The sequence below is a fragment of the Pleurodeles waltl genome, chromosome 6 (genome assembly GCF_031143425.1).
Source record: "Pleurodeles waltl isolate 20211129_DDA chromosome 6, aPleWal1.hap1.20221129, whole genome shotgun sequence".
Taxonomy (NCBI): domain Eukaryota; kingdom Metazoa; phylum Chordata; class Amphibia; order Caudata; family Salamandridae; genus Pleurodeles; species Pleurodeles waltl.
The window spans coordinates 17,510,953-17,536,018 of NC_090445.1; the positions used below are offsets into that span (position 1 = coordinate 17,510,953).

The 25,066-nt window shown below is 48.7% G+C and overlaps 1 protein-coding gene across 1 annotated transcript in view; it reads left to right on the top strand.

Annotated features, from left to right (window-relative positions):
- GPR107 (G protein-coupled receptor 107) overlaps positions 1-25,066 on the top strand; it is a 202,503-nt gene that overhangs the window by 37,139 nt on the left and 140,298 nt on the right. Inside the window, exons 10-13 of the mRNA XM_069237052.1 lie at positions 12,283-12,358; positions 13,223-13,296; positions 13,740-13,857; positions 16,618-16,748. Of these exons, the coding sequence (XP_069093153.1) occupies positions 12,283-12,358; positions 13,223-13,296; positions 13,740-13,857; positions 16,618-16,748 (399 nt within the window). The remainder of the gene's footprint in view (positions 1-12,282; positions 12,359-13,222; positions 13,297-13,739; positions 13,858-16,617; positions 16,749-25,066) is intronic.

Here is a 25,066-nt window from a genome sequence, read left to right on the forward strand (position 1 = left end):
TCTGTGCCAGGTAAAACCACCTGTTCATCTAACCAGAAACTGGGAAAATTGTGGTGGACCCACCCCCAGAGAAGTGTTCGATCTCCCTTTCTCCAGATCCAAAGAAATGGAGATTCACCTTTGAGGTAGAACTGAGGCTTTACAGTCCATGGTCCCCAGTGTCTAAGAGACATCAAGATAAAGCTACAAGCCCTCCGTCACTGCCTCTTACACCCAGTTACTCACCACCACTTCCTTGTCCAACACTGCCACCTTCACCACGACCATACTTGCCGCCCCACTCCGCATCCTCCAGAATCTCCTGAGAGGTCAATTCTTTCCTTCTCCGACCCATGTACACATTATGGGGAGGTAGACCCATTTGCCTTACCTGCTGGGTGGGAGATTTGGATGGGCGTAATCCCTGGGATAAGTTCATTGCCGAGCCAGATGATCCTGTCCTTGAGCTATATCCGAGTAAGCCACCTCCCTCTGACCATATCGTGCATTGATTCAGGGAGCCACCTGCCACCATAAAGTAGACATGCATGTCCTACAGGATGATGGCGACTTTTTGGTGGAAACTGTCAAAGACTAAACTGGCCAGTTCTTTCCATTGACCAATTCTTTACATTTTTTTTAAGGGCATGTTTAATTCGCCTCCAGACAATTTTGGGGACTTGGTCAGCGCCAAAGTCATCACGCTAAGAGTTGAAAAAATGCCTTTCCCAAACAGCTTTTTTTTTTTTAATTTTTTTTTTACATTTATTTTTATTTACATCAGAAGACAAATCTTCCCCAACTCCTTAGTGATTGATGCAGCAAGGAAGCGGGTTTGTGCCAGGCAGCAGATGCTGAGAGCAAGCCTCTGGGTTCTGACGGTGGGCGTGTCGAGGTTTGTGCAGTCACAGTGGCGAACGGCCAGTTCATTGGGGCTGTTAAGTATGATGGGTACAAGTGGGAGGAAACGGTGGCAATGGAAAGGTAATGTTGAGTGTGAATCTCCTCAGCCAGACAAAGGACACTGCAGGAGAGGCTACAGCAGTAATGGCGACAATGGCAGCGGCTGCTCTGGCAGAGGTGCCTCTCCCCCCGAGCTAGGACTCCCTGATTTCACCAACACATCCCTCTCAAAAACCACGCAACACCTCTTGTGCAAGCTTGAGAGACTTCAAACCGCTTTACTCTCTTCAGGTCTGTAGGAAGATGAATCTGCATATACTATCTCAAAGTGAGAGATGTGTGCACAGAGTCCAAGGGTTCCCCTTAGAGGTTGATACTGGCAAACGTAGATAATACTAATGCTCTATTTTGTGGTAGTGTGGTCGAGCACTAGGCTTATCAGAGGGCAGTGTTAAGCATTTGTTGTACACACACAGGCAATAAATGAGAACGCACACTCACATACTTAACTCCAGGCCAATAGGTTTTTATATAGAAAAGTATTATTTTCTTAATTTATTTTAGAACCACAAGATTCAGAATTCAGGTAAGTACATAAATTGTAAGGTATTTGGCATAGGTAAATATTGAACTTTGAATTAAAACATTAACGTACACAGTTTTGGCAAAAATGGTAATAAGCTATTTTAAAAGTGGACACTGCAAAAATCAACAGTTCCTGGGGGAGGTAAGTACAGGTTAGTTTCTCAGGTAAGTAAAGCACTTACAAGTTAAGTCTCCAGGGCATAGGCAGCCCACCGTTGGGGGTTCAAGTCAACTCCAAACACCCAGCAACACAGGGAAGGTCAGGTGCACAGGTCAAAGTAGGGCCCAAATAACATAGGTGCCTATGGAGACCAGGGGTGTTCCAGTTCCAGTCTGCTGGCAGGTAAGTACCTGTGTCCCCGGGGAGCAGACCAGGGTGGGTTTTGTAGAGCAGGGGGGGGGGGGTCACAAACAGGCACACAAAATACACCCTCAGGGGCACAGGGGCGGCTGGGTGCAGTGGGCTTTAGATAGAAATAAATGGAGAGACACTGACTGGGCAAGGATGAGGGCCGCCTGCTGGTCACTTCTGCACCAGTAGTTGGTTTCTCTCGGGCCTGGGAGCAACGGGTGCTGTGCTTCTTCCAGGCGTCGGGTTCTTTGTTACCAGGCAGTCGCGGTCAGGGGGAGCCTCTGGATTCTCTCTGCAGGCGTTGCTGTGGGGGTGTAGGGAGGTTGGTTCAGGGTTTCCACGTTGTTGGAGTCGCCTGGGGGTCCCCTCTGCAGTGTTGGTTCTTCTGGACAAGAGCCGGGGGCGTCGGGCATAGAGTGTTGGGGACTCACGCTTCCAGAGTGAGGCAGGAGTCCCTTTAAAGTTGGTTGCTTCTTGGTTGTTAGAGAGAGCCGCTGTCCTCAGGAGTTTCTTGGTCCTTTGGGTTGCAGGGCAACCTGAGTCGGCAGAGGTCGCTGGTCCTGCTGGATGCGTCGCTGTTGCAGGTTCTTTGAGTCTGGAGACAGGCCGGTAGGGCTGGGGCCAAGTCACTTGTTGTCTCAGTCGTCTCTGCGGGGCTTTTCAGGTCAGCAGTCCTTCTTGCTCATGTCGTCCGCAAATCTGTTTTCCTGGGTTCAGGGTCGCCCCTAAATACTCAATTTAGGGGGGTGTTTAGGGCTGGAGGGCAGTAGCCAATGGCTACTGTCCCTGAGGGTGACTACACCCTCCTTGTGCCTCCTCCCTGTGGGGAGGGGGCACATCCCTAATCCCATTGGGGGGGAATCCTCCAAAGCAAGATGGAGGATTTCCTAAGGCAGGGGTCACCTCCGCTCAGGACACCTTAGGGGCTGTCCTGGCTGGACGGTGACTCCTCCTTGTTTTCTCACTATCTCCTCCAGCCTTGTCGCCAAAAGTGGGGGCAGTGGCCGGATGGGCGGGCATCTCCACTAGCTGGGATGCCCTGGGGCACTGTAACAAAGGGGGTGAGCCTTTGAGGCTCACCGCCAGGTGTTACAGTTCCTGCAGGGGGAGGTGAGAAGCACCTCCACCCAGTACAGGCTTTGTCCCTGGCCACAGCGTGACAAAGGCACTCTCCCCATGTGGCCAACAACATGAAACTGGTCAGCCTAGCACTAGTAGTTGGGCTGGTGTGCAGGGGGTATCTCTAAGATGCCCTCTGTGTGCATTTCTCAATAAATCCCACACTGGCATCAGTGTGGATTTATTGTGCTGAGAAGTTTGATACCAAACTTCTCAGATTTCAGTGTAGCCATTATGGAACTGTGGAGTTCGTGTTTGACAAACTCCCAGACCATATACTCTTTATGGCTACCCTGCACTTACAATGTCTAAGATTTTGCTTAGACACTGTAGGGGCATAGTTCCCATGCAGCTATGCCCTCACCTGTGGTATAGTGCACCCTGCCTTAGGGCTGTAAGGCCTGCTAGAGGGGTGACTTACCTATGCCACAGGCAGTGTGAGGTTGGCATGGCACTCTGAGGTGAGTGCCATGTCAACTTAGTCATTTTCTCCCCATCAGCACACACAAGCTGGGCAGTGTGCTTATGCTGAGTGAGGGTTCCCCAGGGTGGCATAAAACATGCTGCAGCCCTTAGAGACCTTCCTTGGCTACAGGGCCCTTGGTACCAGGGGTACCAGTTACATGGGACCTATCTGTGTGCCAGGGCTGTGCCAGTTGTGGAGACAAAGGTACAGTTTAGGGAAAGAACACTGGTGCTGGGGCCTGGTTAGCAGGGTCCCAGCACACTTTCAGTCATAACTAGAATTAGCAAAGGCAAAAAGTTAGTGGGTAACCATGCCAAGGAGGGCATTTTCCTCCAACCATGCATTGCTTTCTGCAGTGTCAGAAGAGCAACAGCCTTTTGCTATGTAACCTTTTCTTAGTCCCTCTCACGTAGTTTATCATTACCACTGGTGCATCGCTCACTGGGTAGTGGGCATCTCTGTGAATGATGTCCATCCAAGGCACCTGAACCCATCTTCATCAACTGAGACACATCAACTATCTAGAGCCTTCTGTTCACTTGTCTGGGGCAAGTTCACACTTGTAAGTTTAGGCAACGTGACTGCAAAATACAGCATACAGGCACTTGCTAACCCCTCCCGCCCAACTCCCTGCTGTCTGCACTAGACCTCTACAACATTAATCCCCTGACAGAACAACGTCTGGGGTCAATGACGACTGCAGACCTGTTGAGCAGGATACATCAACAACTCTTGGTAAGGAAACTCCACCCACAGGTCGACCACAGATACGTCAGCCTATTTTGCACCTCAGAAAAATGCAGAATGCGCTTATTCTGCCCCCAGATAGCCACACGCACAGTTCATGGGTAATGCACTATAGGTGAACTGGTCAGGGATTTTTGCCTATGCTTTTCTGCCTCTCCTAATCCTTCCATATGTGCTGAGAAACATGTGGCAGGTATCCATGGCCATCATCCTAGTGGCCCAAACTTGAGCCACACAGCCCTGGTCCTCAGTGCTTCTGAAGATATCAATCAGTCCACGTCCACATAATGACTTTCTGATAAGACAAAACTTTGCACACAGCCAAATCAGGCTCCCAGAGCCCCAAATAATTCAACCTAGCAATCTGATACCTGAGGCCATAGAGGATGGATAGCTAAACCTCCTGGAGGAGTGTATGACCATCTTGCCTGAGACACACAGGCCTATTACTAATCCATGCTGTGCAGTTAAGTGGAAAACCGTTGTCCACTACTGCAACGCTAAGCAACTAGACCCTTTCAAAGTTAAAGTTCAGGATATAACTTCCTAACTTATACACCTTCCAAAAGGCAGATCTAGAATACACCTTTATACATCTCCATTTAGCGGTCATTGTCGCATACATGTAGAACAGGAAACATCCATTCCTTTTTAAAATTCGTTGAAGGCGTTCATGGAGTGACTCAAAGAATAATACTGCCAAGAAAGCCTCCAGCACTGGTTTGGAACCTCAGTGTGGTCGTCTCAAGACTCATGGGGGCTCCCTTTTGAACCTCTTCACTGATGCAACTTGGTTTCTTTCATTCATGGAAGGTTCTTGTAACTGAAACTTCTCTCAGGTTCATCAGCGAGTTACACTATCTTACAATTAAACAATGTCCTCCATGTACAGAGTAGTCTTTGGAATCAATCCAAAGTTCTTACCTTAGGTAATCTCCCCCTTTCACATTAACCAGACTTTTGAGCTGCCTGTGTCCTTTCCACAACTTGATTCAGTAGCACACAGAGCTAAGTTGTACCCATATATTATTAACATGACTGAGCCTTTTCACAAAACGAAACACATTTTTGTTGCATTGGCTAAATCTAACAAGGGTCACCCTAGTTCTAACGAAGGCAAAGGAAGATGGAGTGTCAAATGCACACAAAGTTTCTATGCCAAAGCTAAGTGTGCACTCCACATGCCTTCCAAAGCATAGTCTACATGTAAAAATAAAGCCACTGTAGCTTTCTTAGGTAACATCCCATTAGCGTATATCTTGCAAGTCAGCTACTTCGTCAACACCACAAAGCATTACTGTGCGGACATATTAGCTCGTCAACAATCTGCTGTTGGCGAGATGGTTATAAGGACCTTGTTTCAAACATCTGCATCATCTGCCTGCTATCCACTGCTCAAAGGGAACCACTTCACTTTCAATGCAAAGCGTGTATCTACAGCCACACATGCTGTGAATGGAAAATGTTGCTTACCCTGTATTCTTGTGCTCGTAGTGCTGTAGATTCATATGCATCCTTCCCTTCTCCCCGGAAGGTGGCATTGAAGGTACATGCTTTCTTACAATACACATCAGTTACCAACTAACTATGCACACAGGGTACATGTGTACTCCACTACGCTCTACTCCTCTTTCACCCGCTGAGCGAAAATAAATCTAAGGTAGAGTTGGTGCCCAGGCCCATTGTGGAATAAGAGATGAGTCATACATCATCCAGTGATTTGAAGTTTCTTTGAAAGAAACGAAGTTGTAATGTCTGAGCCCAGCACTAGGTCGGAAGAGTAGATCAAGCATCTGGATCTGCAGAATTCATGCTATGAACCGATGCTTTCATCGCAAATAAAGTTTTTTTTTCTTCTGATGGATACATTATCTTCCCACCGAATTCTCGCTAACCTCCCTCCTGCCCTGCGGAGTTAGTGCAGGGACTAACAAGACCCCAAGGTATTCATACATATTATGTTTTGTATTTGTCACTGCGGTTGCTCTTGGTTTCCCCGAGGAGTTATTGCAGTGACTAACAAGACCCCAAGGTATGCAAGCATATCATGTTTTATGTTTGTCACAGTTGTAACTCTGTGTTCGTCTCCACGCACCTTGCTGGGGCATAGAAAAAGTTTAGGAACAGACACCATCGTGCTGGTTGGCGCCTGATGCACCCTGGTGTTGACAAGTCTGCAAGTGCAGTCATGGCTGGAACCACATCGTTCCATGCCACATGATGGCGCTGAAGAGCCATCGTTTGGGACTAGTCTGCAGAATCAGCAGAGAGATTATGTATCCACTGGAAATATTGTTACTGAAGGTAAGAGATTTCTTTTGGTGGGGGGGGGGGGGGGGGGGGGGCGGAGGGATTGTGCAGTGGTATTACTTATATTTCCTAGATTCGATCCTAGACATGAGGCTCTTGAACTTTTACCTCTACAAGGAGCAGTCCTAGATTCTGTCTCTGGCTCAGGGTTGCGTATTGCCAGGTTTCAGTCCACCTGTTTAGACTGCTGAACCTCTGATCTTCTCCAATGAGATGGCAGCTCCCCTGATCAGGTAATTATCTGTATTCCGTACAATGATTGGCTCCTCAAACTGGTTTGGTGTAGTGTTGCATCATCTGCAGCGATCAGCTTCCCTGATGTTCAACTTGGACTTTTTTTTAATCAATGTACCCAAGTCCCACATAGAGCCCCCTGAGCCCCTCCTGCTCATAGGGGTATTACTAGGCATAACACCTTTGCAAGCGTCCCCTCCCCTCAGAGGATCAAGGCCTAGGCCTGAAAGCATGCCTGCATTTCTTTCATGGTTGGTCCATCCTTTTCTGGGAGAACAATACGACCACGATGTGGTTTGTCAACAAACAGGAAGGAGCCTAGCCTTCTGTCTACGGAAGCATCCAGGCCTGGGCTTTGTACCACTAGCATGGACTTTGGCTAACTGCCAGTCATCTGGGCGGCTTGGTGAACACCAGGGCCGACAGTATCAGTTGGTGTTATCTTTCTGATCACTGTTGGCATTTCTACCCAGAGTGGTCCAGTCCATCTTTGTCCTGTGGGACGCCCCTCAGTTAGATCATTGTCACTCTGTGGCCTCCCATACCCTTGATTCCTCGGGTTCTGGGGACAATCTGCCAAGACTAGGCCAATAACATTCTTATTGCTTCAGACTTGTCTAGAAGGGTTTTGTACACAGATTTCCTTAGTCACTGCCTGTGTCCCCTGCTCAGACTACCTCTCAGGCCAGACTTCTTTAACAATCGGAGGGGTAGGCTCTGCACCCCAATCTTCAGAGCCTCCATCTTCAAGCATGGTGATTGAGCAGGTACTCTTAAGCTCCTCCCGGCTGCCTCTCGAGGTGGTCGATGTTATTTTGTCTGCTCCTCTGCAGAATCTGTCTATTGTACTAGATGGAACAAATGTGTTGCTTGGTGTGTGGAACAGAATGTAGACCCTTTGAAAAAGAGCCTGTCGGGTCCTCAGTTTCGCTCTGTTTAGCCCAGAAGTGCTGTGCAGTGGTCACAGTCAAGGGATGTATTGCTGGCTTGTTGGAATTTTTCTGCCTTCCAGGCCAGCCATCCCTTTTTAAATCGCTGATCATGATGAGATTCTTGAAAGGACTGACCATCTTCCTGTGTAATGCCCTATTGGGACTTAAACCTGGTTTTGACTTTTATGATGGATACGTCTTTTGAGCCACTTCATAGTGGCCAGTTATGCCTGTTGGTTTTCAAAACAAAGTGCCCTTTACCGCAGTGGGGCGCGTTAGTGAGTTGAAAGCATTGACCATTTGCCCACTTTTGACGCCTCTTTCTAGGCAAATTGATCCTTTGTCCTAGGCCACATTAAAAAGTTTCCAAACAAGATGTTTGGACTGCTTCAGACTGATTGTCCTTTCTGTATTTCTGGCTCTAAGGACCCAGAAAGAAGACAAGGAACTGAAATGAGGGCGCCTGGTTGGGTGCTATGTCAAAATCAAATCAGGGTTGATAAAGCACAACTACTCACCCGTAAGGGTTTCAGGGCACTAAGGGGGTTTGTCCTGTGAGCTTCAGTTGAAGAGCCAGGTTTTATGGTCCTTCCTCAATTAGGGTAGCGATGGTGACTGCCTGAGGTGCAGGGACAGGGTGTGCCAGCTCTTTGCCACGAGGTAGGTGAAGAATCTTCTACCAGCCGAAGCCTTTCTTATGCATAGTACAGTGGCTAGTGCTTGTTGAGCAGAGAGGTCTGGTGGGGAGTAGAAGGTGATGTGGTGATTGAGGTAGGCGGGTCCTAGGTCGTGGAGGGCCTTGTAAACGTGGACGATGAACTTGAAGTTAATTCTTTTCTCGATAGTGAGCCAGTGGAGATCTGTTATGTTACTGGAGATATGTTTGCAGCAGGGAATGTCCAGGATGAGTCTGTGAGAGGCGTTTTGGATGTGCTGTAACTTCTTGAGGTTCTTCTGGGTGGTACCGGTGTAGAGGGCATTGCCATAGTCGAGTCTGCTGGTAACCAGGGCATAGGTTACGGTTATGTGGAAGTCCTTTGATATCCATTTGTAGATCTTCCGGAGAAGTCAGAGTGTGTGAAAGCAGGAGGATGTGACTGAGTTGACTTTGCGGGTCATGGTGAGCGATGAGTCAAGGATGATGCCGAGGTTACGTGCAGGGTTTGTTGGGGTGCCGAGGATCGATGGCCACCAGGAGTCATCCCAGGCTTATGTGGATTGTCACAGGATGTGGATCACGGTCTTGTCAGAGTTGAGCATGAGGCAGCTGTCCTCCAACCAGGCGGCGACGGCTTTTATCCAAATGTGCAACTTCTTCTTGGCAGTAGTGAGGTTTTCGGTCCGTGAGATGATCAGCTGAGTATCGTCCGTGTAGGAGACAGTTTAGTCCGTGGTCCCTGACGATGGATGTGAGAGGGACCATGTATATGTTGAAGAGTGTGGGGCTCAGGGAGGAGCCCTGTGGAACTCCGCAGCTGATCTCCGTGGTTCTGACCGGTAAGGCAGGAGTCTGACTCTGTGTTCGGCCAGAAAGGAAGAAGCGTATCCATTGTAGGGCCTTTCCGTGGATGCCGGCTGCGTGGAGCCTGGAGTAGAGGTTAGGCTTCTGCTGAGAGAATGAGCCAGTGCCTCTGGTAGTGTATCCACCAGAAAGACTATTCTCGAAGGTAAGTAACGTTTTTCATCTGGGTGATTTTGGTAATGCGGTTTCTGGGTGCTGTTAGGACTGCTGACAGTTTGGATATGTCGAATCCTCTGGGCATGTTTTCAGATGGATACTTCTAACTGCAGACTCCTCACCTTGTGTCTGTCCCCAGGCACAAGACTCGATCCTTGCATTTTTCTCAGGAGCTCCCTCGCATTAGGTGGCATCGTACGGCTCTGCGTTGAGTCCATCCCTCCCCAGAAGTTGCGTCTTTGCCATAATATACCACCACCTCTCTGCGGCAGTCAGTTCCTTTCTTTCCACAGCGCAAATCCAGAGCTCGCTTCTGTCAGATGACGAACGTTTGTCAAAAAAAGAAAAATTCCAGTGTGAATTGAACATGTTTCCCCCCCTAAAACTACAGGGTTTAAGCCCTGGGAGGACTGCCACAAACAGATGCCAGTGATAGACTTTTACAGGGTGAGCCTTTCCGCATGCTCCTTTCTAGACAAATTGATCCTTGGTCTTAGACTTCATTACAAAAGCCTTCCTCCCATCCATCAAGGGGGAAAGGGTGAGGGTTCTCACGGACAATACCACTGCTGTGTGGCACTGCTACTTAAGTCTACCTTCCCTAATGGATCACGAATGGCGTTTCACTGAGCAGTGCAAAGGGCATCTTCGAACAATGTGGAAGACCCTGACTCTGGTTTTTGCCACCACCAAGAACATGCAGTGTCCAAACTTTTGCACGTTTGAGTTCCCAAAACAGTTCTCTCTGAGAGATGCCGTTCACCTGCTTTGGAGCTTGGGACTCCTGTATGCCTTCCCATCTCTACCTCTCCTGCCCAAAGTCCTGAAGATCAGGCCCAATTCATTCTTCTGATTCCAGATTGAGCCAGGAGAGTGTGCTACCAATCAATCAATCAATAATTTATAAAGCGCGCTATGTACCCGTTAGGGTTTCGAGGCGCAGGGGTGTGGGGGGTGCTGCTATCGTTCGAAGAGCCATGTCTTGAGGAGTCTCCTGAAGGTGAGGAGGTCCTGGGTCTGGCGTAGTGAGGTTGGGAGTGCGTTCCAGGTCTTGGCGGCGAGGTAGGAGAAGGATCTGCCGCCAGAGGTCTTGCGCTGGATTCGGGGGACGATGGTGAGGGCAAGGTTGGCAGAGCGTAGTTGACGTGAGGGAACGTAGAAGTTGAGTCTGGTGTTCAGGTAGGTGGGTCCGGTGTCGTGTAGAGCCTTGTGTGCGTGGGTGAGGAGTTTAAAGGTGATCCTCTTGTCCACGGGGAGCCAGTGGAGGTCCCTCAGGTGAGGGGAGATGTGACATCGGCGGGGTATGTTGAGGATCAGGCAGGCGGATGCGTTCTGGATGCGTTGGAGTCGTTTGATGTCTTTTGTTGGGATGCCTGTGTAGAGTGCATTGCCGTAGTCGAGTCTGCTACTGATGAGGGCTTGGGTTACCGTCTTTCTGGTTCCTGTTGGAATCCACTTGAAGATCCTGCGGAGCATACGGAGGGTGTTAAAAAAGGAGGATGAGACTGCGTTGACCTGTTTGGACATGGTGAGGGCGGAGTCGAGGATGAAGCCGAGATTTCGTGCGTGGTTGGCTGGGGTGGGTGGAGGGCCCAGGGCGGTGGGCCACCACGAGTCGTTCCAGGCCGAGGGGGAGCGCCCGAGGATGAGGACTTCCGTCTTGTCGGAGTTAAGTTTTAGGCGGCTGTTGCTCATCCATTCTGCGATGGATTTCAGTCCCTCGTGAAGGTTGGCTTTGGCGGTGTGAGGATCTTTGGTCAGGGAACTCTGGTCATGAATATCTGTCCTCAGATTCGGCTGTCTCCTCGGAAGGCCATCTGTTGAAACGGGGCCGAGTACGGCCCCCAAGCCTCCACAACTTCTACCTCCATGCTTGGAGTTTAAATGGTAAAATTAATCAGCCTTTGATCTCCCTTCTAAAGCTATGGATGTGATTTTGACAGCCAGACAATCCTCTACTAAAACTATTTGTGCTGGACACTGGAGAGGTTTGTTGCTTGATGTTCTTCTTGACAAATCTAACCCTTAGTTGCCCACTCATTAGAAGATGTTTTTTTTCTCTTGCCCAAGAAGGCCTTGTTGTGACAACAGTTAAAGGTAATTTGTCAGCTTTATCGCCCTTTGTACAGTTGCCTGACCCGGTCATCTTTATTTAAGACCCGTTTTGTGATGAGTTTTTTGAAAGGGCCGGTTCATATATGCCCACCAAAACTTTGATTCCTCAGTGGAACCTCATTGTGGTTCTAACTTTCTTGGTACACACCCTTTTTGAGCCATTGCACAGTTGCCCTCTAGGGCTACTGACCTTAAACTGTGTTTGTAGTAGTAATCATGCCGGCTCATCACGAGTGAGTTGCAGGCAGTTTCTGTCCAACCGTGCGCCACCACCTTTCCAGACACAAATTGGTGCTATGGACCAAAGCAGCGTTCCTCCCAAATTGGGCTGTTCATTACCCTGCTGACATTCTTTGCACTGCCCCACCCCCTTCCAAAAGGAAGAGAGACTTCATTGCTTAGACACAAAGGGAGCTCTCAGTTTCTACATTGATCACACTAAAGATCAAGTGGACGATGATCAGCTATTTGTGGAGTTCTCTGGGGTGAAGGTGGGCAGAGCAGCGCAGAAGTGAACCATCTCCAGATAGATTGTTGTTTGCATAGAGATCTGCTGTGGTCTGGCCAATAAATAGTCCCTGGGGTACCTGCGTCACCAGAGGCAGAGCCGCTGCTGGCATGTGGATTGCCTGTTTTTGACATCTGCCAGGCTGCGACATGGGCATCACTCCACACATTGATGAAGCACACCTTTCTAGGTAGCCAGATCTGGCGGGAGGTGCATTTTGCCCATTCATTCGAATTTGGTGCCTGGGGGTATTCGCCAGGTTAGCAACCTGTGGATAGATAGAGTATCCACCAAAAACGCATTAAGTAAGGTAACTTGTTCTAACTCTTTGCTTTCTCTCCTTGTTTCTTACAGGAGCGATGTGTTCAAGATTCATTGGCTCATGGCCGCTCTCCCCTTCATCAAGTCACTGTCCCTGGTGTTTCACGCAGTGAGTATCAGTCTTGTGTTCTGCTGGACTCTTACTCTATATGGTAGAGGTGGGTGGGCCATATAATCTCTGCAGGACCTCGGCTTTCAAGCCAATAACTATTTAAATCTTAAACTCACCAGGGCTGGTTAGCTTGAGTGATGTATGCTAGTTAGTTAAATATTGTTCCGCACTTTAAAAGGTAATTGGCGGTGTCCTTTGGCTGCACGCAGTCTTGCTTTCAGGGGTCCATTCAGTCCGGTCTGCTCTGGTGCAGGGAATTGGACACCTCACTTCAGGTTCTCATAACCCTCCTCCAGTCACCAGTGCTCAGCTTTGTGTTGTGAGGTCTTGCCCTGTTGCTCTGCGAGCGCAACTTAACTGTTGCGTTTACTGGTTCTCCCCATGAACTACACCCTTCATGGCTCGAAGGATTGCACCCATCTATTTTATTCACCCTCAGCTTCCCCCTTTAATGCACATCTTTGAATTTGAAGGTGGAGCCAGTGCTGCCCAATCTTGTACTGCACCCTATCAGAGATAGCATGTCACATGAAGTGCTGTGTGCCCCGCTCAGGGTGGCACAACACGCTGCCAGTCAGGCTCTTCCTGCTCAGCTAGCCTACATGCCTGTGGTGTGCACCCTCCCTCCATGAAATATACCAAGGCGAGCTCTGTTAGGGTTCTCCCTAGCTGATGCACTCTGCCCCTCTCATGAATGAGTCTACTTGGAAGCGTGTCGTATGTGTATCCGGGGGTGGCGGTAACAAGCCACCAGCTCAGGCTTCAGCCGAGTTGTTTTGAGTCCTCTCTAGTGATATGCACAGAGATGTAGTTCCGGCTGTAGATGAATCAGTGTTAAAGACTCTCCTTTTTTACTTCCAGATCGATTATCACTACATCTCCACCCAGGGGTTCCCCATCGAAGGCTGGGCGGTGGTTTATTACATCACTCATCTGTAAGTATGTTCCGCACAGTGAGCAATACCTGGAGGCACGGGTGGGATTCATCAGGAGTTCCTGCATCTTCTGTACTTATGTACCCGGGGGATGTGTATCAAAGGATGGGCTGTAGGTTTGCTCCCCTTAAGTGGGTTACAAAGGTACATGAGCTCCTGCTTTTACCAGCAGATCTCCTTCCCCGGGCTCCCCATGAAAGGTTGGACCATGATGTGTTACATTGTTCACTGTGCCGTTTATGTCGTGGAGGATGGGTATGCGTTGGGTGGCACAAAGCTCTTTAGTGTACCATTCCATCTCCACCAGGAGTGTCCCGTTGCCGACTTAACATTATTTATTACGTTGCTCTTCTGTAAATGTGCGACATGGAGGGAGAGCAAGACCTGCTGCATCTATCTCTCCATAAGGTGAGCACAGCTGGTAACCACTAATCATTTTACAGACTGAAGGGGGCGCTGCTGTTCATCACCATCGCACTCATCGGCACCGGCTGGGCGTTCGTGAAGCACATCCTCTCTGACAAGGACAAGAAGATTTTTGTGATTGTTATTCCTCTACAGGTAAGGGCAGCCGCTGAAAGATGGACACCAGCCCACAGGGAGTTTGGTGGGGTCATTGTGTTCTGATGCCAGGCGTTGTTTTGTGGGGAGAGGAGGGGGAGCAGCAGTGCATCCGGTCTGGCCGCAAAGTTTACAGTTTGTGGTTGTATTTACAATGCAAAAAAAAATTGAAATGGGATTCAGGTCAGCTCCCAGTGTCCTAAAAATTAAGATTCTGTGTGGCTGTGGGCGGAGTGCCGAATATATTGTGTCTGACGGACATGCTTGTGGCAGCATGAGATGAGGAAAGGCTTATGGAAGCCGCAGCACTGAAGGAATGTGAGAGTTATCTGGTCTCATGATCTCAATATTTTTAGGAATGAAAGTCCTAAATTGCAGTTAGGTTAACCACCGAGTACCCTCACACCTCCCGCCACGGCGCCTCTGCTCAACCTCACCCCTTTACTAATCCTGATGCCGTGCACCAGACACAATGTAGGCTGCTCCATACTGGATATATCTCAAGAGCTCCAGGTTTTTCTTGGACAAATAATCTGTCTTTGATACAAGGTTGGTGGCACTCATTCTATAGTTTGTCGATGAAGTGTGCTGCCTATTCGAAGAGCGGGGCATAAAAAGCTTCCCTTCTCCTCAGACAGTACTCACACTAGGCAATGTTGCACAGTTCCCATAAAACCCCTCCAGCACGTTAGCTGCTGGTAAAGCATGTAATGTCACCCGCAGGTCCCCTTAACGCACTGTGAGGTGTGAATGTATGAGGGAAGAGCCTTGTGGGTTGAAATGTGTGGCAGTCCAGAAATTCGCGGATGTGGTCCATGGAACTAGGATGGTCAGAGCTGCGTCCTTCAGATGAGGTTCTGTAACTCCAGTTTGCAGCAGCTGGAGCATCAGGAATCTAAAGATTCAACTCCTTTCTGTATGGAAATGACTTTCCTGTGAGGAGTCAGTCGTGCACTCCCCTCCCAAACGCTCGGATCAGAGTAGCTAGTGGCATGGTAATGTATAATGGGTACTGGACCTTGAGCAGTTGATCGGCTGATAAAGATAAAGAGAATGGGACCAAGACGGCAGGAAGGGATAGCACTGGTGTGAGAGAGAGCAATATATAATTAAAGCCAGGGTATTTTTGTAAAATTGCCTGTTTAGAGTATAGTCTTTTACATGGCTTGAACATCTATCTGTGCTACCTGCCTCTGAATGTTTTCCGGACAGCCCAGTGTTTTTTTTCCAGTGAGACCGGCAATTGTGCAAGCCACTGGAAGAGCACTTTGTGACTGTTGTCGAGGTCAGTTAAGTGCTTTAATATTGGGAGCACACCAGGTATGTACCGATCCTTCTGAGTGAGACTGAGTACCAGCCCGTTACACCAGTCGGTGCAGTGGAAGCAGATGGATTCCGCTCCAGGGGCCCAGGCCATTTTACCTGTTTACCTGGTGCTGACCGCCTGCCAGCTCTCCTCGGTAAAGGTCTGCCCAGTCCCTTCAACTCGTATCCCTTGCCGATATCATGTCTGGGACTTGCATGAAGGATGTTTTGGGATGTGTGTTTCACTGGTGGACTGTTCGATCGCGGGGTCCATTTAACTCCTGTGTGTGTGAGCTGTAGAGGAGTGGAAGCTGCCTTTGTGTTGAGCTGTTCATGACCGTCTCGCACATTCCAGCCTACATACACACATTCCAGCCTACATACACACATTCCAGCCTACATACACACATTCCAGCCTACATACACACATTCCAGCCTACATACACACATTCCAGCCTACATACGCACAGTTCCTGTGCCCTCCCAATACTTGTGTACCTGTGGTATGGGGGAGGTCCGCCATCGCTTCAGTTTATCCCATGTAACTTTCACCTGTCCATAGTGAGGCTCTGTCTTCCATTTCCTGGCATGCTCTGGTGTCACGGGGCAACACCTAGATCAGTCAGTATTAGTCTGATGTGTTTTGTAGGTGTGTGTGTGTGTGTGTGTGTGTGTGTGTGTGTGTGTGTGTGTGTGTGTGTGAGAGAGAGAACTGGTAGCCCAGTGATGCATGGGAGGGGCATGGGGAGTGAACATGCAGTTGTGCGAGGGGTAGCTTGTTTACAAATGTGGGAGAAGCTATTCAAATGGAAATGCAAAACAGTGCGGAGACAGGATTAAATGTTACAAACAAATGTTGCTCAGAAAAACGTGGAGATGTGAGGTGCAAGACCTCAGTTACACCTCAAGTGAGGGGGAGACAAGGTAACCCCATTACTCGGAGAGAGGGACTACCTGTTCAGCTATTCCAGGAAGAGTTGAAGGCTTCATTATTACATTTCACAGTTTCTTGTTGGGGTGGGGGCACTCCATACTCAAATATTCAGTGTACAGTTGCATCTGTGTCTTGACTTCAATGCTGGCCTTCCCCGTAAGGATGTTTTAGTTAATAATGTGTAGGACAGTGCACTGCCTCTGATGTTTGTGCTGCAGGCTCTCCCTTCTGCTAGCCTCACCGGTATATTAGAGGATACTGCCCTTGGCCTGCCTTTGCTGCTTATGTCCCCTTCTCTGCAGATCCTCCCCTTTTCAGGCCCCACATTCTGCCTAGGATAGGGGCACTGAAGCACAGTACCCGTGTTTATATGCTGCTTCCAGTCTCCACCGCAGGCAGTGATGTAGGGCACCGCACTGGCCCCAGTTTTGCTCCATCCCCTTTGCAGGGCCGATCCACTACGTAGGACTAACATATGCAGCTTGGTGCCCTTGTGAGTTCTCAACTTCTTGTGTCCGCAGGTCCTGGCGAATACCGCCTATATCATCATTGAGTCGACGGAGGAGGGCACCACCGAGTACGGGCTTTGGATGGAGATCCTCTTCCTGGTGGACTTGCTGTGCTGTGGGGCTATCCTCTTTCCTGTCATATGGTGAGGACTGGGGGTGGGTTGTGGGATTGGTGGGTCTCTGAATGTGGTGCCTCCAGTGTCTTTGCTGGGCCATCTTTCTTCCCATCAGATGGTGAGGAGGGTGGCAGAGTGGGACCCCTGACTTGGTGTGGTTTCTTTATTTACTGTCTGGGTGGAATGTGCCTCCTCTGGTGTGGTGGGCAGTGTGTGATTACTACTAAATGTAGGTGTTACACAAAAGTTTAGAGCCCTGCTGAGAAGAGCAGTTACAGACCTATTTAACAGTATTGGGACTTACAAGCTGTTACTGTGCCCTTTAAAGTACTAGAATGCTGAAAAGCGCTGTTACCTGCTTGACGTTCATGATAGAGAATTCTAACCGCAGATTGCTGACCTTTTGGATATTCCCTGGGCATCAGACTCATCCAGAAACCTTTTTCAACAGTACCACTGTGCCCCAGTAGGTGGCACCATGTGGCTCTGTACTGATGCTGTTCTGCTCCAGAAAGTAAGTGTGGGCCCACATAGGCACCACTGCTGAGGCTACTCTTTTCTCTGACACAATTCATCTAAGAATTTTTCTCTGTGTAAGCAAACGTCACATCCCAAAACAGCTTTTAAGCTATTTAATCACTGTTGCAAACAAAGATCCTCATCAGGTTTGCCTCGTATTGGGCCGCGACTCTAAGGCCTGCAGTAATGAACCCACAGGCTATACGAGACCTTGGTGATAACTCTGCCGCCAAGCACCTGAAGACTCCGCAACAAGACCAGGCGAAGTCGAAGGGTTGTTTCTGGTCCAGATCCAGAAGTTGCAGGAGTTGTTCCCAAAGTTGGTCGTCATCGCGTTCCAACTCTTTGGGTAAGTTGAGGGAAAAAAAACAATAAATCCAAGCAGAAATCTGCCCCTTCCTGACATTCACATTCTCTTGAGAAATTGTAAGAGTTGCGCTACTTCGGAGCTCATCCTGCAACTTTTCCCAGCACAACCCAAATTTCTGTGGCCGTCTGCAACACCATGGTAGATCAAAAGAGTTGTGTAAGTCCATGCTTCAACTCTTCGGATCCTTACTGACTCCCTATTGTGCAGATATGGGCCCTAAGGAGGCGAGAGGCCCTCCGTCATGGATCCCGCTGGAGGGATTGCCCTTGGTGCCAATTGGACCCACTAAATCCACCACTGAGCCTCCCCGGCTTCTATGCGAACTCGAGTGTCCCCGGCGCCTCAACCCTGATGCCAAAGGAGGAGCGGCCCTGTGTGCTCTCCAAGTGGGCACTGCTACAAACCAGCCCGAGGCTGTGCTTGATTTCCCACACAGCCAAGTTCACAATTTGTTGTGGCTTGCATACCACAGATTCCATTGAAACAAGCCATTGGCACCAGCATCCGCCACCACGTCTCGCTGCGGTCAGCTGTTTTTTTCAGGCATTTTCGAATTGTCCTTTATGGACCTGCCCTGTGATGGGACTCGTCTGTTTAGGGTCAAGGCAGATTACACTCCGGAGTATTTCATCGAGAGTAATGCCACAGCACACTCACTGGGCTTATCTGCCCTGCCTCGCCAGCCACATCAGCCTTCCCATTCCTTTTGTGGTTTTGTCAGAGGTACTCCCTACCTGCAGCCTATTCAGCCTCTGCAGTGGGCTTGCAGTTTCTCAGTCAAGGCCACAGCACCCACTGCTCCCGCGGTCTTGGTCAGCGAGCCACTCAATCCACTAACAACTCGACTCCTCCCCCACTAAAGGCCCGCCTGCTTTGTCGTGCAGAGCCACTTGGTTAGAGGCAGTCCAAAGATTCTTGGAGGGCTGGCAGGACACATCGGTGTGAGGAATGGGGTGATTTATATGGTGTGTTTGCATGACCTCACAGTATAACAAACACTTACCAGCCCCTTAGGACCAGTAGATTTCATTTATTAAACCCTTAGCTCAATCTTTCGGGAACGCTCTTTCTAACCACAGATTCCTCACTGACTCTCCCATCCTCTCCATTCTGTGAATTGGGCTGTACCCATTAATAAGATCACTCTGTGTCCGGGGCCATGGACAGCCTTGAAAACAACTGACATCTGTGTGCAGGAGTGGTGCCTGTATGGGCTCCGCATGTCATTTCCAGAGCGTTACGGCATCAGTGCATAACCGCGCAGGGCCCCGTACCGGCATAGAGGTACTGCTGAAAACAGTTCCTGGATCCAGCCGACTCCCTGGAAATATTAAAAAGATGTGAAATCTGCGGTTCAATAGAGTTTCTACCAAAAAGAGTGTTGGCGAAGGTAAGTACATTGTTAATCAGCGCTCAGCTGTCAGGAGCTGCCGCCTTTCTGTTCGATGTATGAGAGTTCTGTTGCTAGGGAAGCCCTGGTACCAACATGGCTACTGGATCTTTCCTAAGTACCGTAGTGACAGCTGAATGCTTAAAATCTTTACTTCATTCATAGAAGTGAAAATGCAATAGATGGAGTGGGGTAATGGTTTGGTTGAACATCCTGGAATGCATTGGGACTAGGTTCACGGATTTTCCACACTGCTTCAGTTGGAGACAACAAGAACCTGCAAGAAACTGAGGAGTGAAGGTGTATTTTTTAATGGGTGGAAGTTCTTACTTGGTGTGAATCTTGTGTTGCAGAAAGACTAAAAGGCAACTGTTTTTGACCATTCAAGCAGAGCAATAGAAAACAAGGGCACTTTCGGAACAGGCATTAAAATTTTAATGATTTGTATGACATGTTAGATTATCCGAGAAACTTCACCTTGAAATATCATCTTTGACCAAGGCATAAACCTTGTGAATTCTTAACAAATAATTTACTTCCTGGACAAGCATGATAGTTGATGTTTATGCTCTGCCAGAAAACCTAAATCACCATGCTTATTTGGATGGCTGGTTAATACTCCTGTTTATATTTTTATCTCATTTGTTCTTTAATTGTGATTTAAACATCAGAATTTGTTGATGGAGTCCATATTGACAAGGTCACTTAGCTCCCATTTTTCAATAATCTGTGCCCCTTGGAGAGACAATGTGCCCAAAGCGTAGCGTGCAATTGTACGCGTTCATTAACTGAAATATTGTCTTACTGAGTGCACAGCTGGTCTTCGGGTAGCACATCTAATGCCTCTTTTTATAGTATGCAGTGTGCAGAATTGAGCTGACCTATACTATTCTGACATGCACTGTGGGTTCAGATTGGCACTTAAGTGTTCAATTTGCATGCTTATTAATTCTCTGTGTCTGATAGCCTTGATAACCTGTTGTGCAAACATTGATAACTGAGGGGCTCAGTAATTTCTTAAAGAGTGTGCATTTGGTGCTATGAAATTACAAATGCACTGACAAAGTTGATGCTAGGGGGTAGATAGAGAACAGCGGTTAGTAGTGGTCCAATGGGTGCACTTCCACAATAAATCCAAAGTAATACACTCTTGTTGGAATCAGAAACAGTCCAAATGAGCCACAGCACGGTGCTGAACAGTTTGTGTGCTTTACTACCCGTAAGCATAAGCTGGTGCCCACAGGGTGGCACCACAAATATGACCCTAGCAATACCACAGCACTGTCTGGTATCTTGATTGCTCCAAAAGCTGAATCTGTATCACCCGTGGCAGAAACAACTACTGTGAATCGGAGTGTTGTAGACAGAACATTGTAAGACTGGCCAAGGCAACAAGAAATAAATGTAGTTGACTCTTGACAGCAGGCTACAGAAACACAAGGAAAAGCAGTATTTTATAGAGCTTTCTTATAGTGGTTTTCAAGCATCTAAAAAATAAACCATAATGCCATTCTTTTGGAAAGTGCCATCTAAAGGCCCTGCCGTGCTCCATCAGGCCAATAAAAGCTGCCATTATTACAGAAAAGTGTAGTGCTTTTGTAGAAAACCATTATGTTTCAAGGCCAGCTAGAAATACTGATTTTTGGCATCCAGGAAGGACAAGTATGGCTGAAAATGTGTCTGTACATTGGAAGTCTAATATTGAGACCACCTCTTTACATAGAAAGAATTTAATATGGGGTTCTTAATGGACACTTGTCCGCAACCTCAGATGGGAACGCGCCTCCCTTCGGGAAAGGGCAGGTCAGTAGGAAAGGCACACGTGCCGAGCCATAGCTTGCTTACCTTACCAGATGGTGCTGGTAACAGTTTTACAAGGTTTTGATTATGTTTAGTTTATGGGGAAAATGTTCCTTTGGTGTTAAGTACAGTGGTTTTCACTTCAGGTGCCCCATGCTATAGTCTTGAAAGATAAATACATGGTGTGAGGGTTGCTTCATTTAATCTCAGCCTCTCATAGTTACTCTGGGGACACTATAGGTTTTTGTCCTCGGCCGCTACATACAGAGATCAATCACATGCTAATCTGTTCTTGTCAGACCAACTGCTAGGCCATGTCCCCTCTGAGTAGGAATACAGTCTATCCTAGACGTGTTTCGGGTTTGTTGGTCCTCATGAGTGACCTGGCACTGTGAGCACAAGAGGCTGACGATTGAAGTTCAGACAGAAGCCGACTGCCACAGCTTAGTTCAATAGCAAGAGACATTACGTCGGAGCAAACACCGATCATTGACAGATTCCTTTGTGAACGATTAATTTCATTATCTGAAACACTTGGAGAACTAATGGGAATTGATTGTCAATGAAAACGAATTGTGCATATAAAATAGAAAGTGAAACCTATAAGCATATTGAATAAATTTTTTTCAATTTACATTTAATAAATAGAACTTTGATGTAAAATTGTTTAATAAAAGTGTTCTGGTGGGGCAGAATGGCAGGTTTGATGCCGTAAGGGTCCAACCACCAGTCCCGAGAAACTCATCACTAAATCTGCACCTAATGCCAGATATGAACGCGCTGCTGTCCTGGCTGTTGTGACTTGAAGGCAAGCCGCTGACAAAGTGAGCTGCGCCGTATAGAGGAATGGTGGCGTATCACCATGGTCCACCGCTGCCGGAGATGGAGCTGAGCCTCCCTGTGTAGAAAAGGAGCCTGCCGAGTCCGAACCCCAGAGCAGTACCTGATGGGAAGAGATGGGTGGGCCCGTGGCGACAGGAGGATGTCTCCGAAGGCAGATTCCTCGGCAGAAACACACTGCCACTGAGACGGGCTGAAAGGAAGATAAAGACACAAGACTGTGTCCGCAGGACCAGCAGGATGATGGGGCAAGAGGGAAGGATCTGCAGCCAGGACCCTGGTCATGTGCTGAGATGAAAGGTGCCTTAAGCGTAATGTAAGGAAATGCCTCCTTGCATGGTTACCCCCTAACTTTTTGCCTTTACTGATGCTAAGTTTTGATTGAAAGTGTGCTGAGGCCTGCTAACCAGGCCCCAGCACCAGTGTTCTTTCCCTAAACTGTACCTTTGCTTCTACAATTGGCACAGCCGTGGCACTCAGGTAAGTCCCTTGTAACTGGTACCCCTGGTACCAAGGGCCCTGATGCCAGCGAAGGTCTCGAAGGGCTGCAGCATGTCTTATGCCACCCTGGGGACCCCTCACTCTGCACATGCACACTGCCTCACAGCTTGTGTGTGCTGGTGGGGAGAAAATGACGTAGTCGACATGGCACTCCCCTCCGAGTGCCATGCCAACCTCACACTGCCTGTGGCATAGGTAAGTCACCCCTCTAGCAGGCCTTACAGCCCTAAGGCTGGGTGCACTATACCACAGGTGAGGGCATGTGTGCATGAGCACTATGCCCCTATAGTGTCTAGGGAAAACCTTAGACATTGTAAGTGCAGGGTAGCCATAAAAGTATATGGTCTGGGAGTCTGTCAAACACGAACTCCACAGTTCCATAATGGCTACACTGAAAACTGGGAAGTTTGATCAAACTTCTCAGCACAATAAATGTACACTGATGCAAGTGTGCAACTTATTGTAACATACACCCTGAGGGCATCTTATAGATGCCCCCTGAATACCAATCTGACCTAGTGTAGGCTGACCAGTTTCTGCCAGCCTGTCACACACCAGACATGTTGCTAGCCACATGGGGAGAGTGCCTTTGTCACTCTGTGGCCAGGAACAAAGCCTGTACTGGGTGGAAGTGCTTCTCCCCTGCAGGAACTGTAACACCTGGTGGTGAGCCTCAAAGGCTCACCCCTTTTGTTACAGCGTCCCAGGGCATCCCAGCTAGTGGAGATGCCCGCCCCTCCGACCACTGCCCCCACTTTTGCCGGCAAGCCTGGAGGAGATAATGAGGAAAACAAGGAGGAGTCACCCACCAGTCAGTACAGCCCCTAAGGTGTCCGTAGCTGAGGTGACCCCTTCCTTGAGAAATCCTCCATCTTGAGTTTGGAGGATTCCCCCAATAGGATTAGGGCTGTGCCCCCCTCCCCACAGGGAGGAGGCACAAAGAGGGTGTAGCCACCCTCCAGAACAGTAGCCATTGGCTACTGCCCTCCCAGACCTAAATACACCCCTAAATTCAGTATTTAGGGGCACCCCAGAACCTAGGAAACTAGATTCCTGTAACCTGAAGAAACAAGGACTGCTGACCTACAAGCCTGCAGAGAAGGAGGAGAAGACGACAACTGCTTTGGCCCCAGCCCTACCAGCCTGTCTCCAACTTTGAAAACCTGCAACCAGTGACGCATCCGACAGGGACCAGCGACCTCTGAAACCTCAGGACTGCTCTGGACTAAAGGACCAAGAAACTCCCCCGAGCAGCGGCCCTGCTCAAAACCAGCAACTTCTTTGCAACAAAGAAGCAACTTTCAAAGACTGCACGTTTCCCGCCAGAAGCGTGAGACTTCACACTCTGCACCCAATGCCCCCGGCTCGAGATCCAGAGAACAAACACCACAGGGAGGTCTACCCGGTGACTGCAAGCCTGTGAGTAACCAGAGACGACCCCTCTGAACCCCCACAGCGACGCCTGCAGAGAGAATCCAGAGGCTCCCCCTGACCGCGACTGCCTGTAACAAGGGGTCAGACGCCTGGAACCAACACTGCACCCGCAGCCCCTAGGACCTGAAGGAACTGAACTTCAGCACATGAGTGACCCCCAGGCGACCCTCTGCCTAGCCCAGGTGGTGGCTGTCCCGAGAAGCCCCCCCTGTGCCTGCCTCCACCGCTAGAGTGACCCTCCCCCTGGTCCCTCCATTGAAACCTAAACAAAACCCGAAGCCTGCTTTGCACACTGCACCCGGCCGCCCCTGTGCCGCTGAGGCTGTGTGTTGTGTGCCTACTTGTCCCCGCCCCCCCCAGTGCTCTACAAAACCCCCCTGGTCTGCCCCCCGAGGACGCAGGTACTTACCTGCTGCAGACTGGAACCTGGGCACCCCTGTTCTTCATAGACGCCTATGTGTTTTGGGCACCTCTTTGACCTCTGCACCTGACCGGCCCTGAGCTGCTGGTGTGGTAACTTTTGGGGTTGCCTTGAACCCCCAATGGTGGGCTGCCTATGCCCCAGAACTGAGACTTGTGTTTTACTTACCTCACAGACTAACCTTTACTTACCTCCCCTAGGAAATGTTGATTTTTGCACTGTCCACTTTGAAAATAGCTTATTGCCATTTTTACAAAGACTGTATATGATATTGCTTTTATTCAAAGTTCCTAAAGTATCTAAGTGAAGTACCTTGCATTTAAAGTGTTTACTGCAAATCTTGAACCTGTGGTTCTTAAAATAAACTAAGAAAATATTTTTTTCTATATACAAACCTAATGGGCTGGAGTAAGTCTTTGAGTGTGTGTTCCTCATTTATTGCCTGTGTGTGTACAACAAATGCTTAACACTACCCTCTGATAAGCCTACTGCTCGACCACACTACCACAAAATAGAGCATTAGAATTATCTACTTTTGCCACTATCTTACCTCTAAGGGGAACCCTTGCACACTATTTCTTACTTTGAAATAGTACATACAGAGCCAGCTTCCTACATGTAACCTCTGTTATCTTCGCTCATTTGAACATCAGTTCCAGGACACATCCTGAAAAGCGGCTCTTTGACAGGTTGGCGAGGACTGTGGGAGGAGCCTCCACGGAATAGACTGACTCCCAAGGGAAAAGGTACCACAAGGGTATCATAAATTTTTAATCTGGCAAGGGATCTGTGTTTTTACCTCCTCCACTAGAGACCGCTATGGAGGGGATCCATGTTCAAGGCGAGCATTTGCCAGCCAGGTCTAAGGTGGGTAGCACCTAAACCAGCACATGCAGGTGAAGTCCAATGCATTCCAGCATCACTTGGCTTCCCCACTGGTACTTTAGAAAAAACAAACATCCCACACAACCCATGCAGACACCACAACATATACATGTCCTCTGCATTCATATGTCAAAAAAAAGGTTGTAAAAGACCTACCTCAGCTATAGCAATCTGGCCAGACCTTT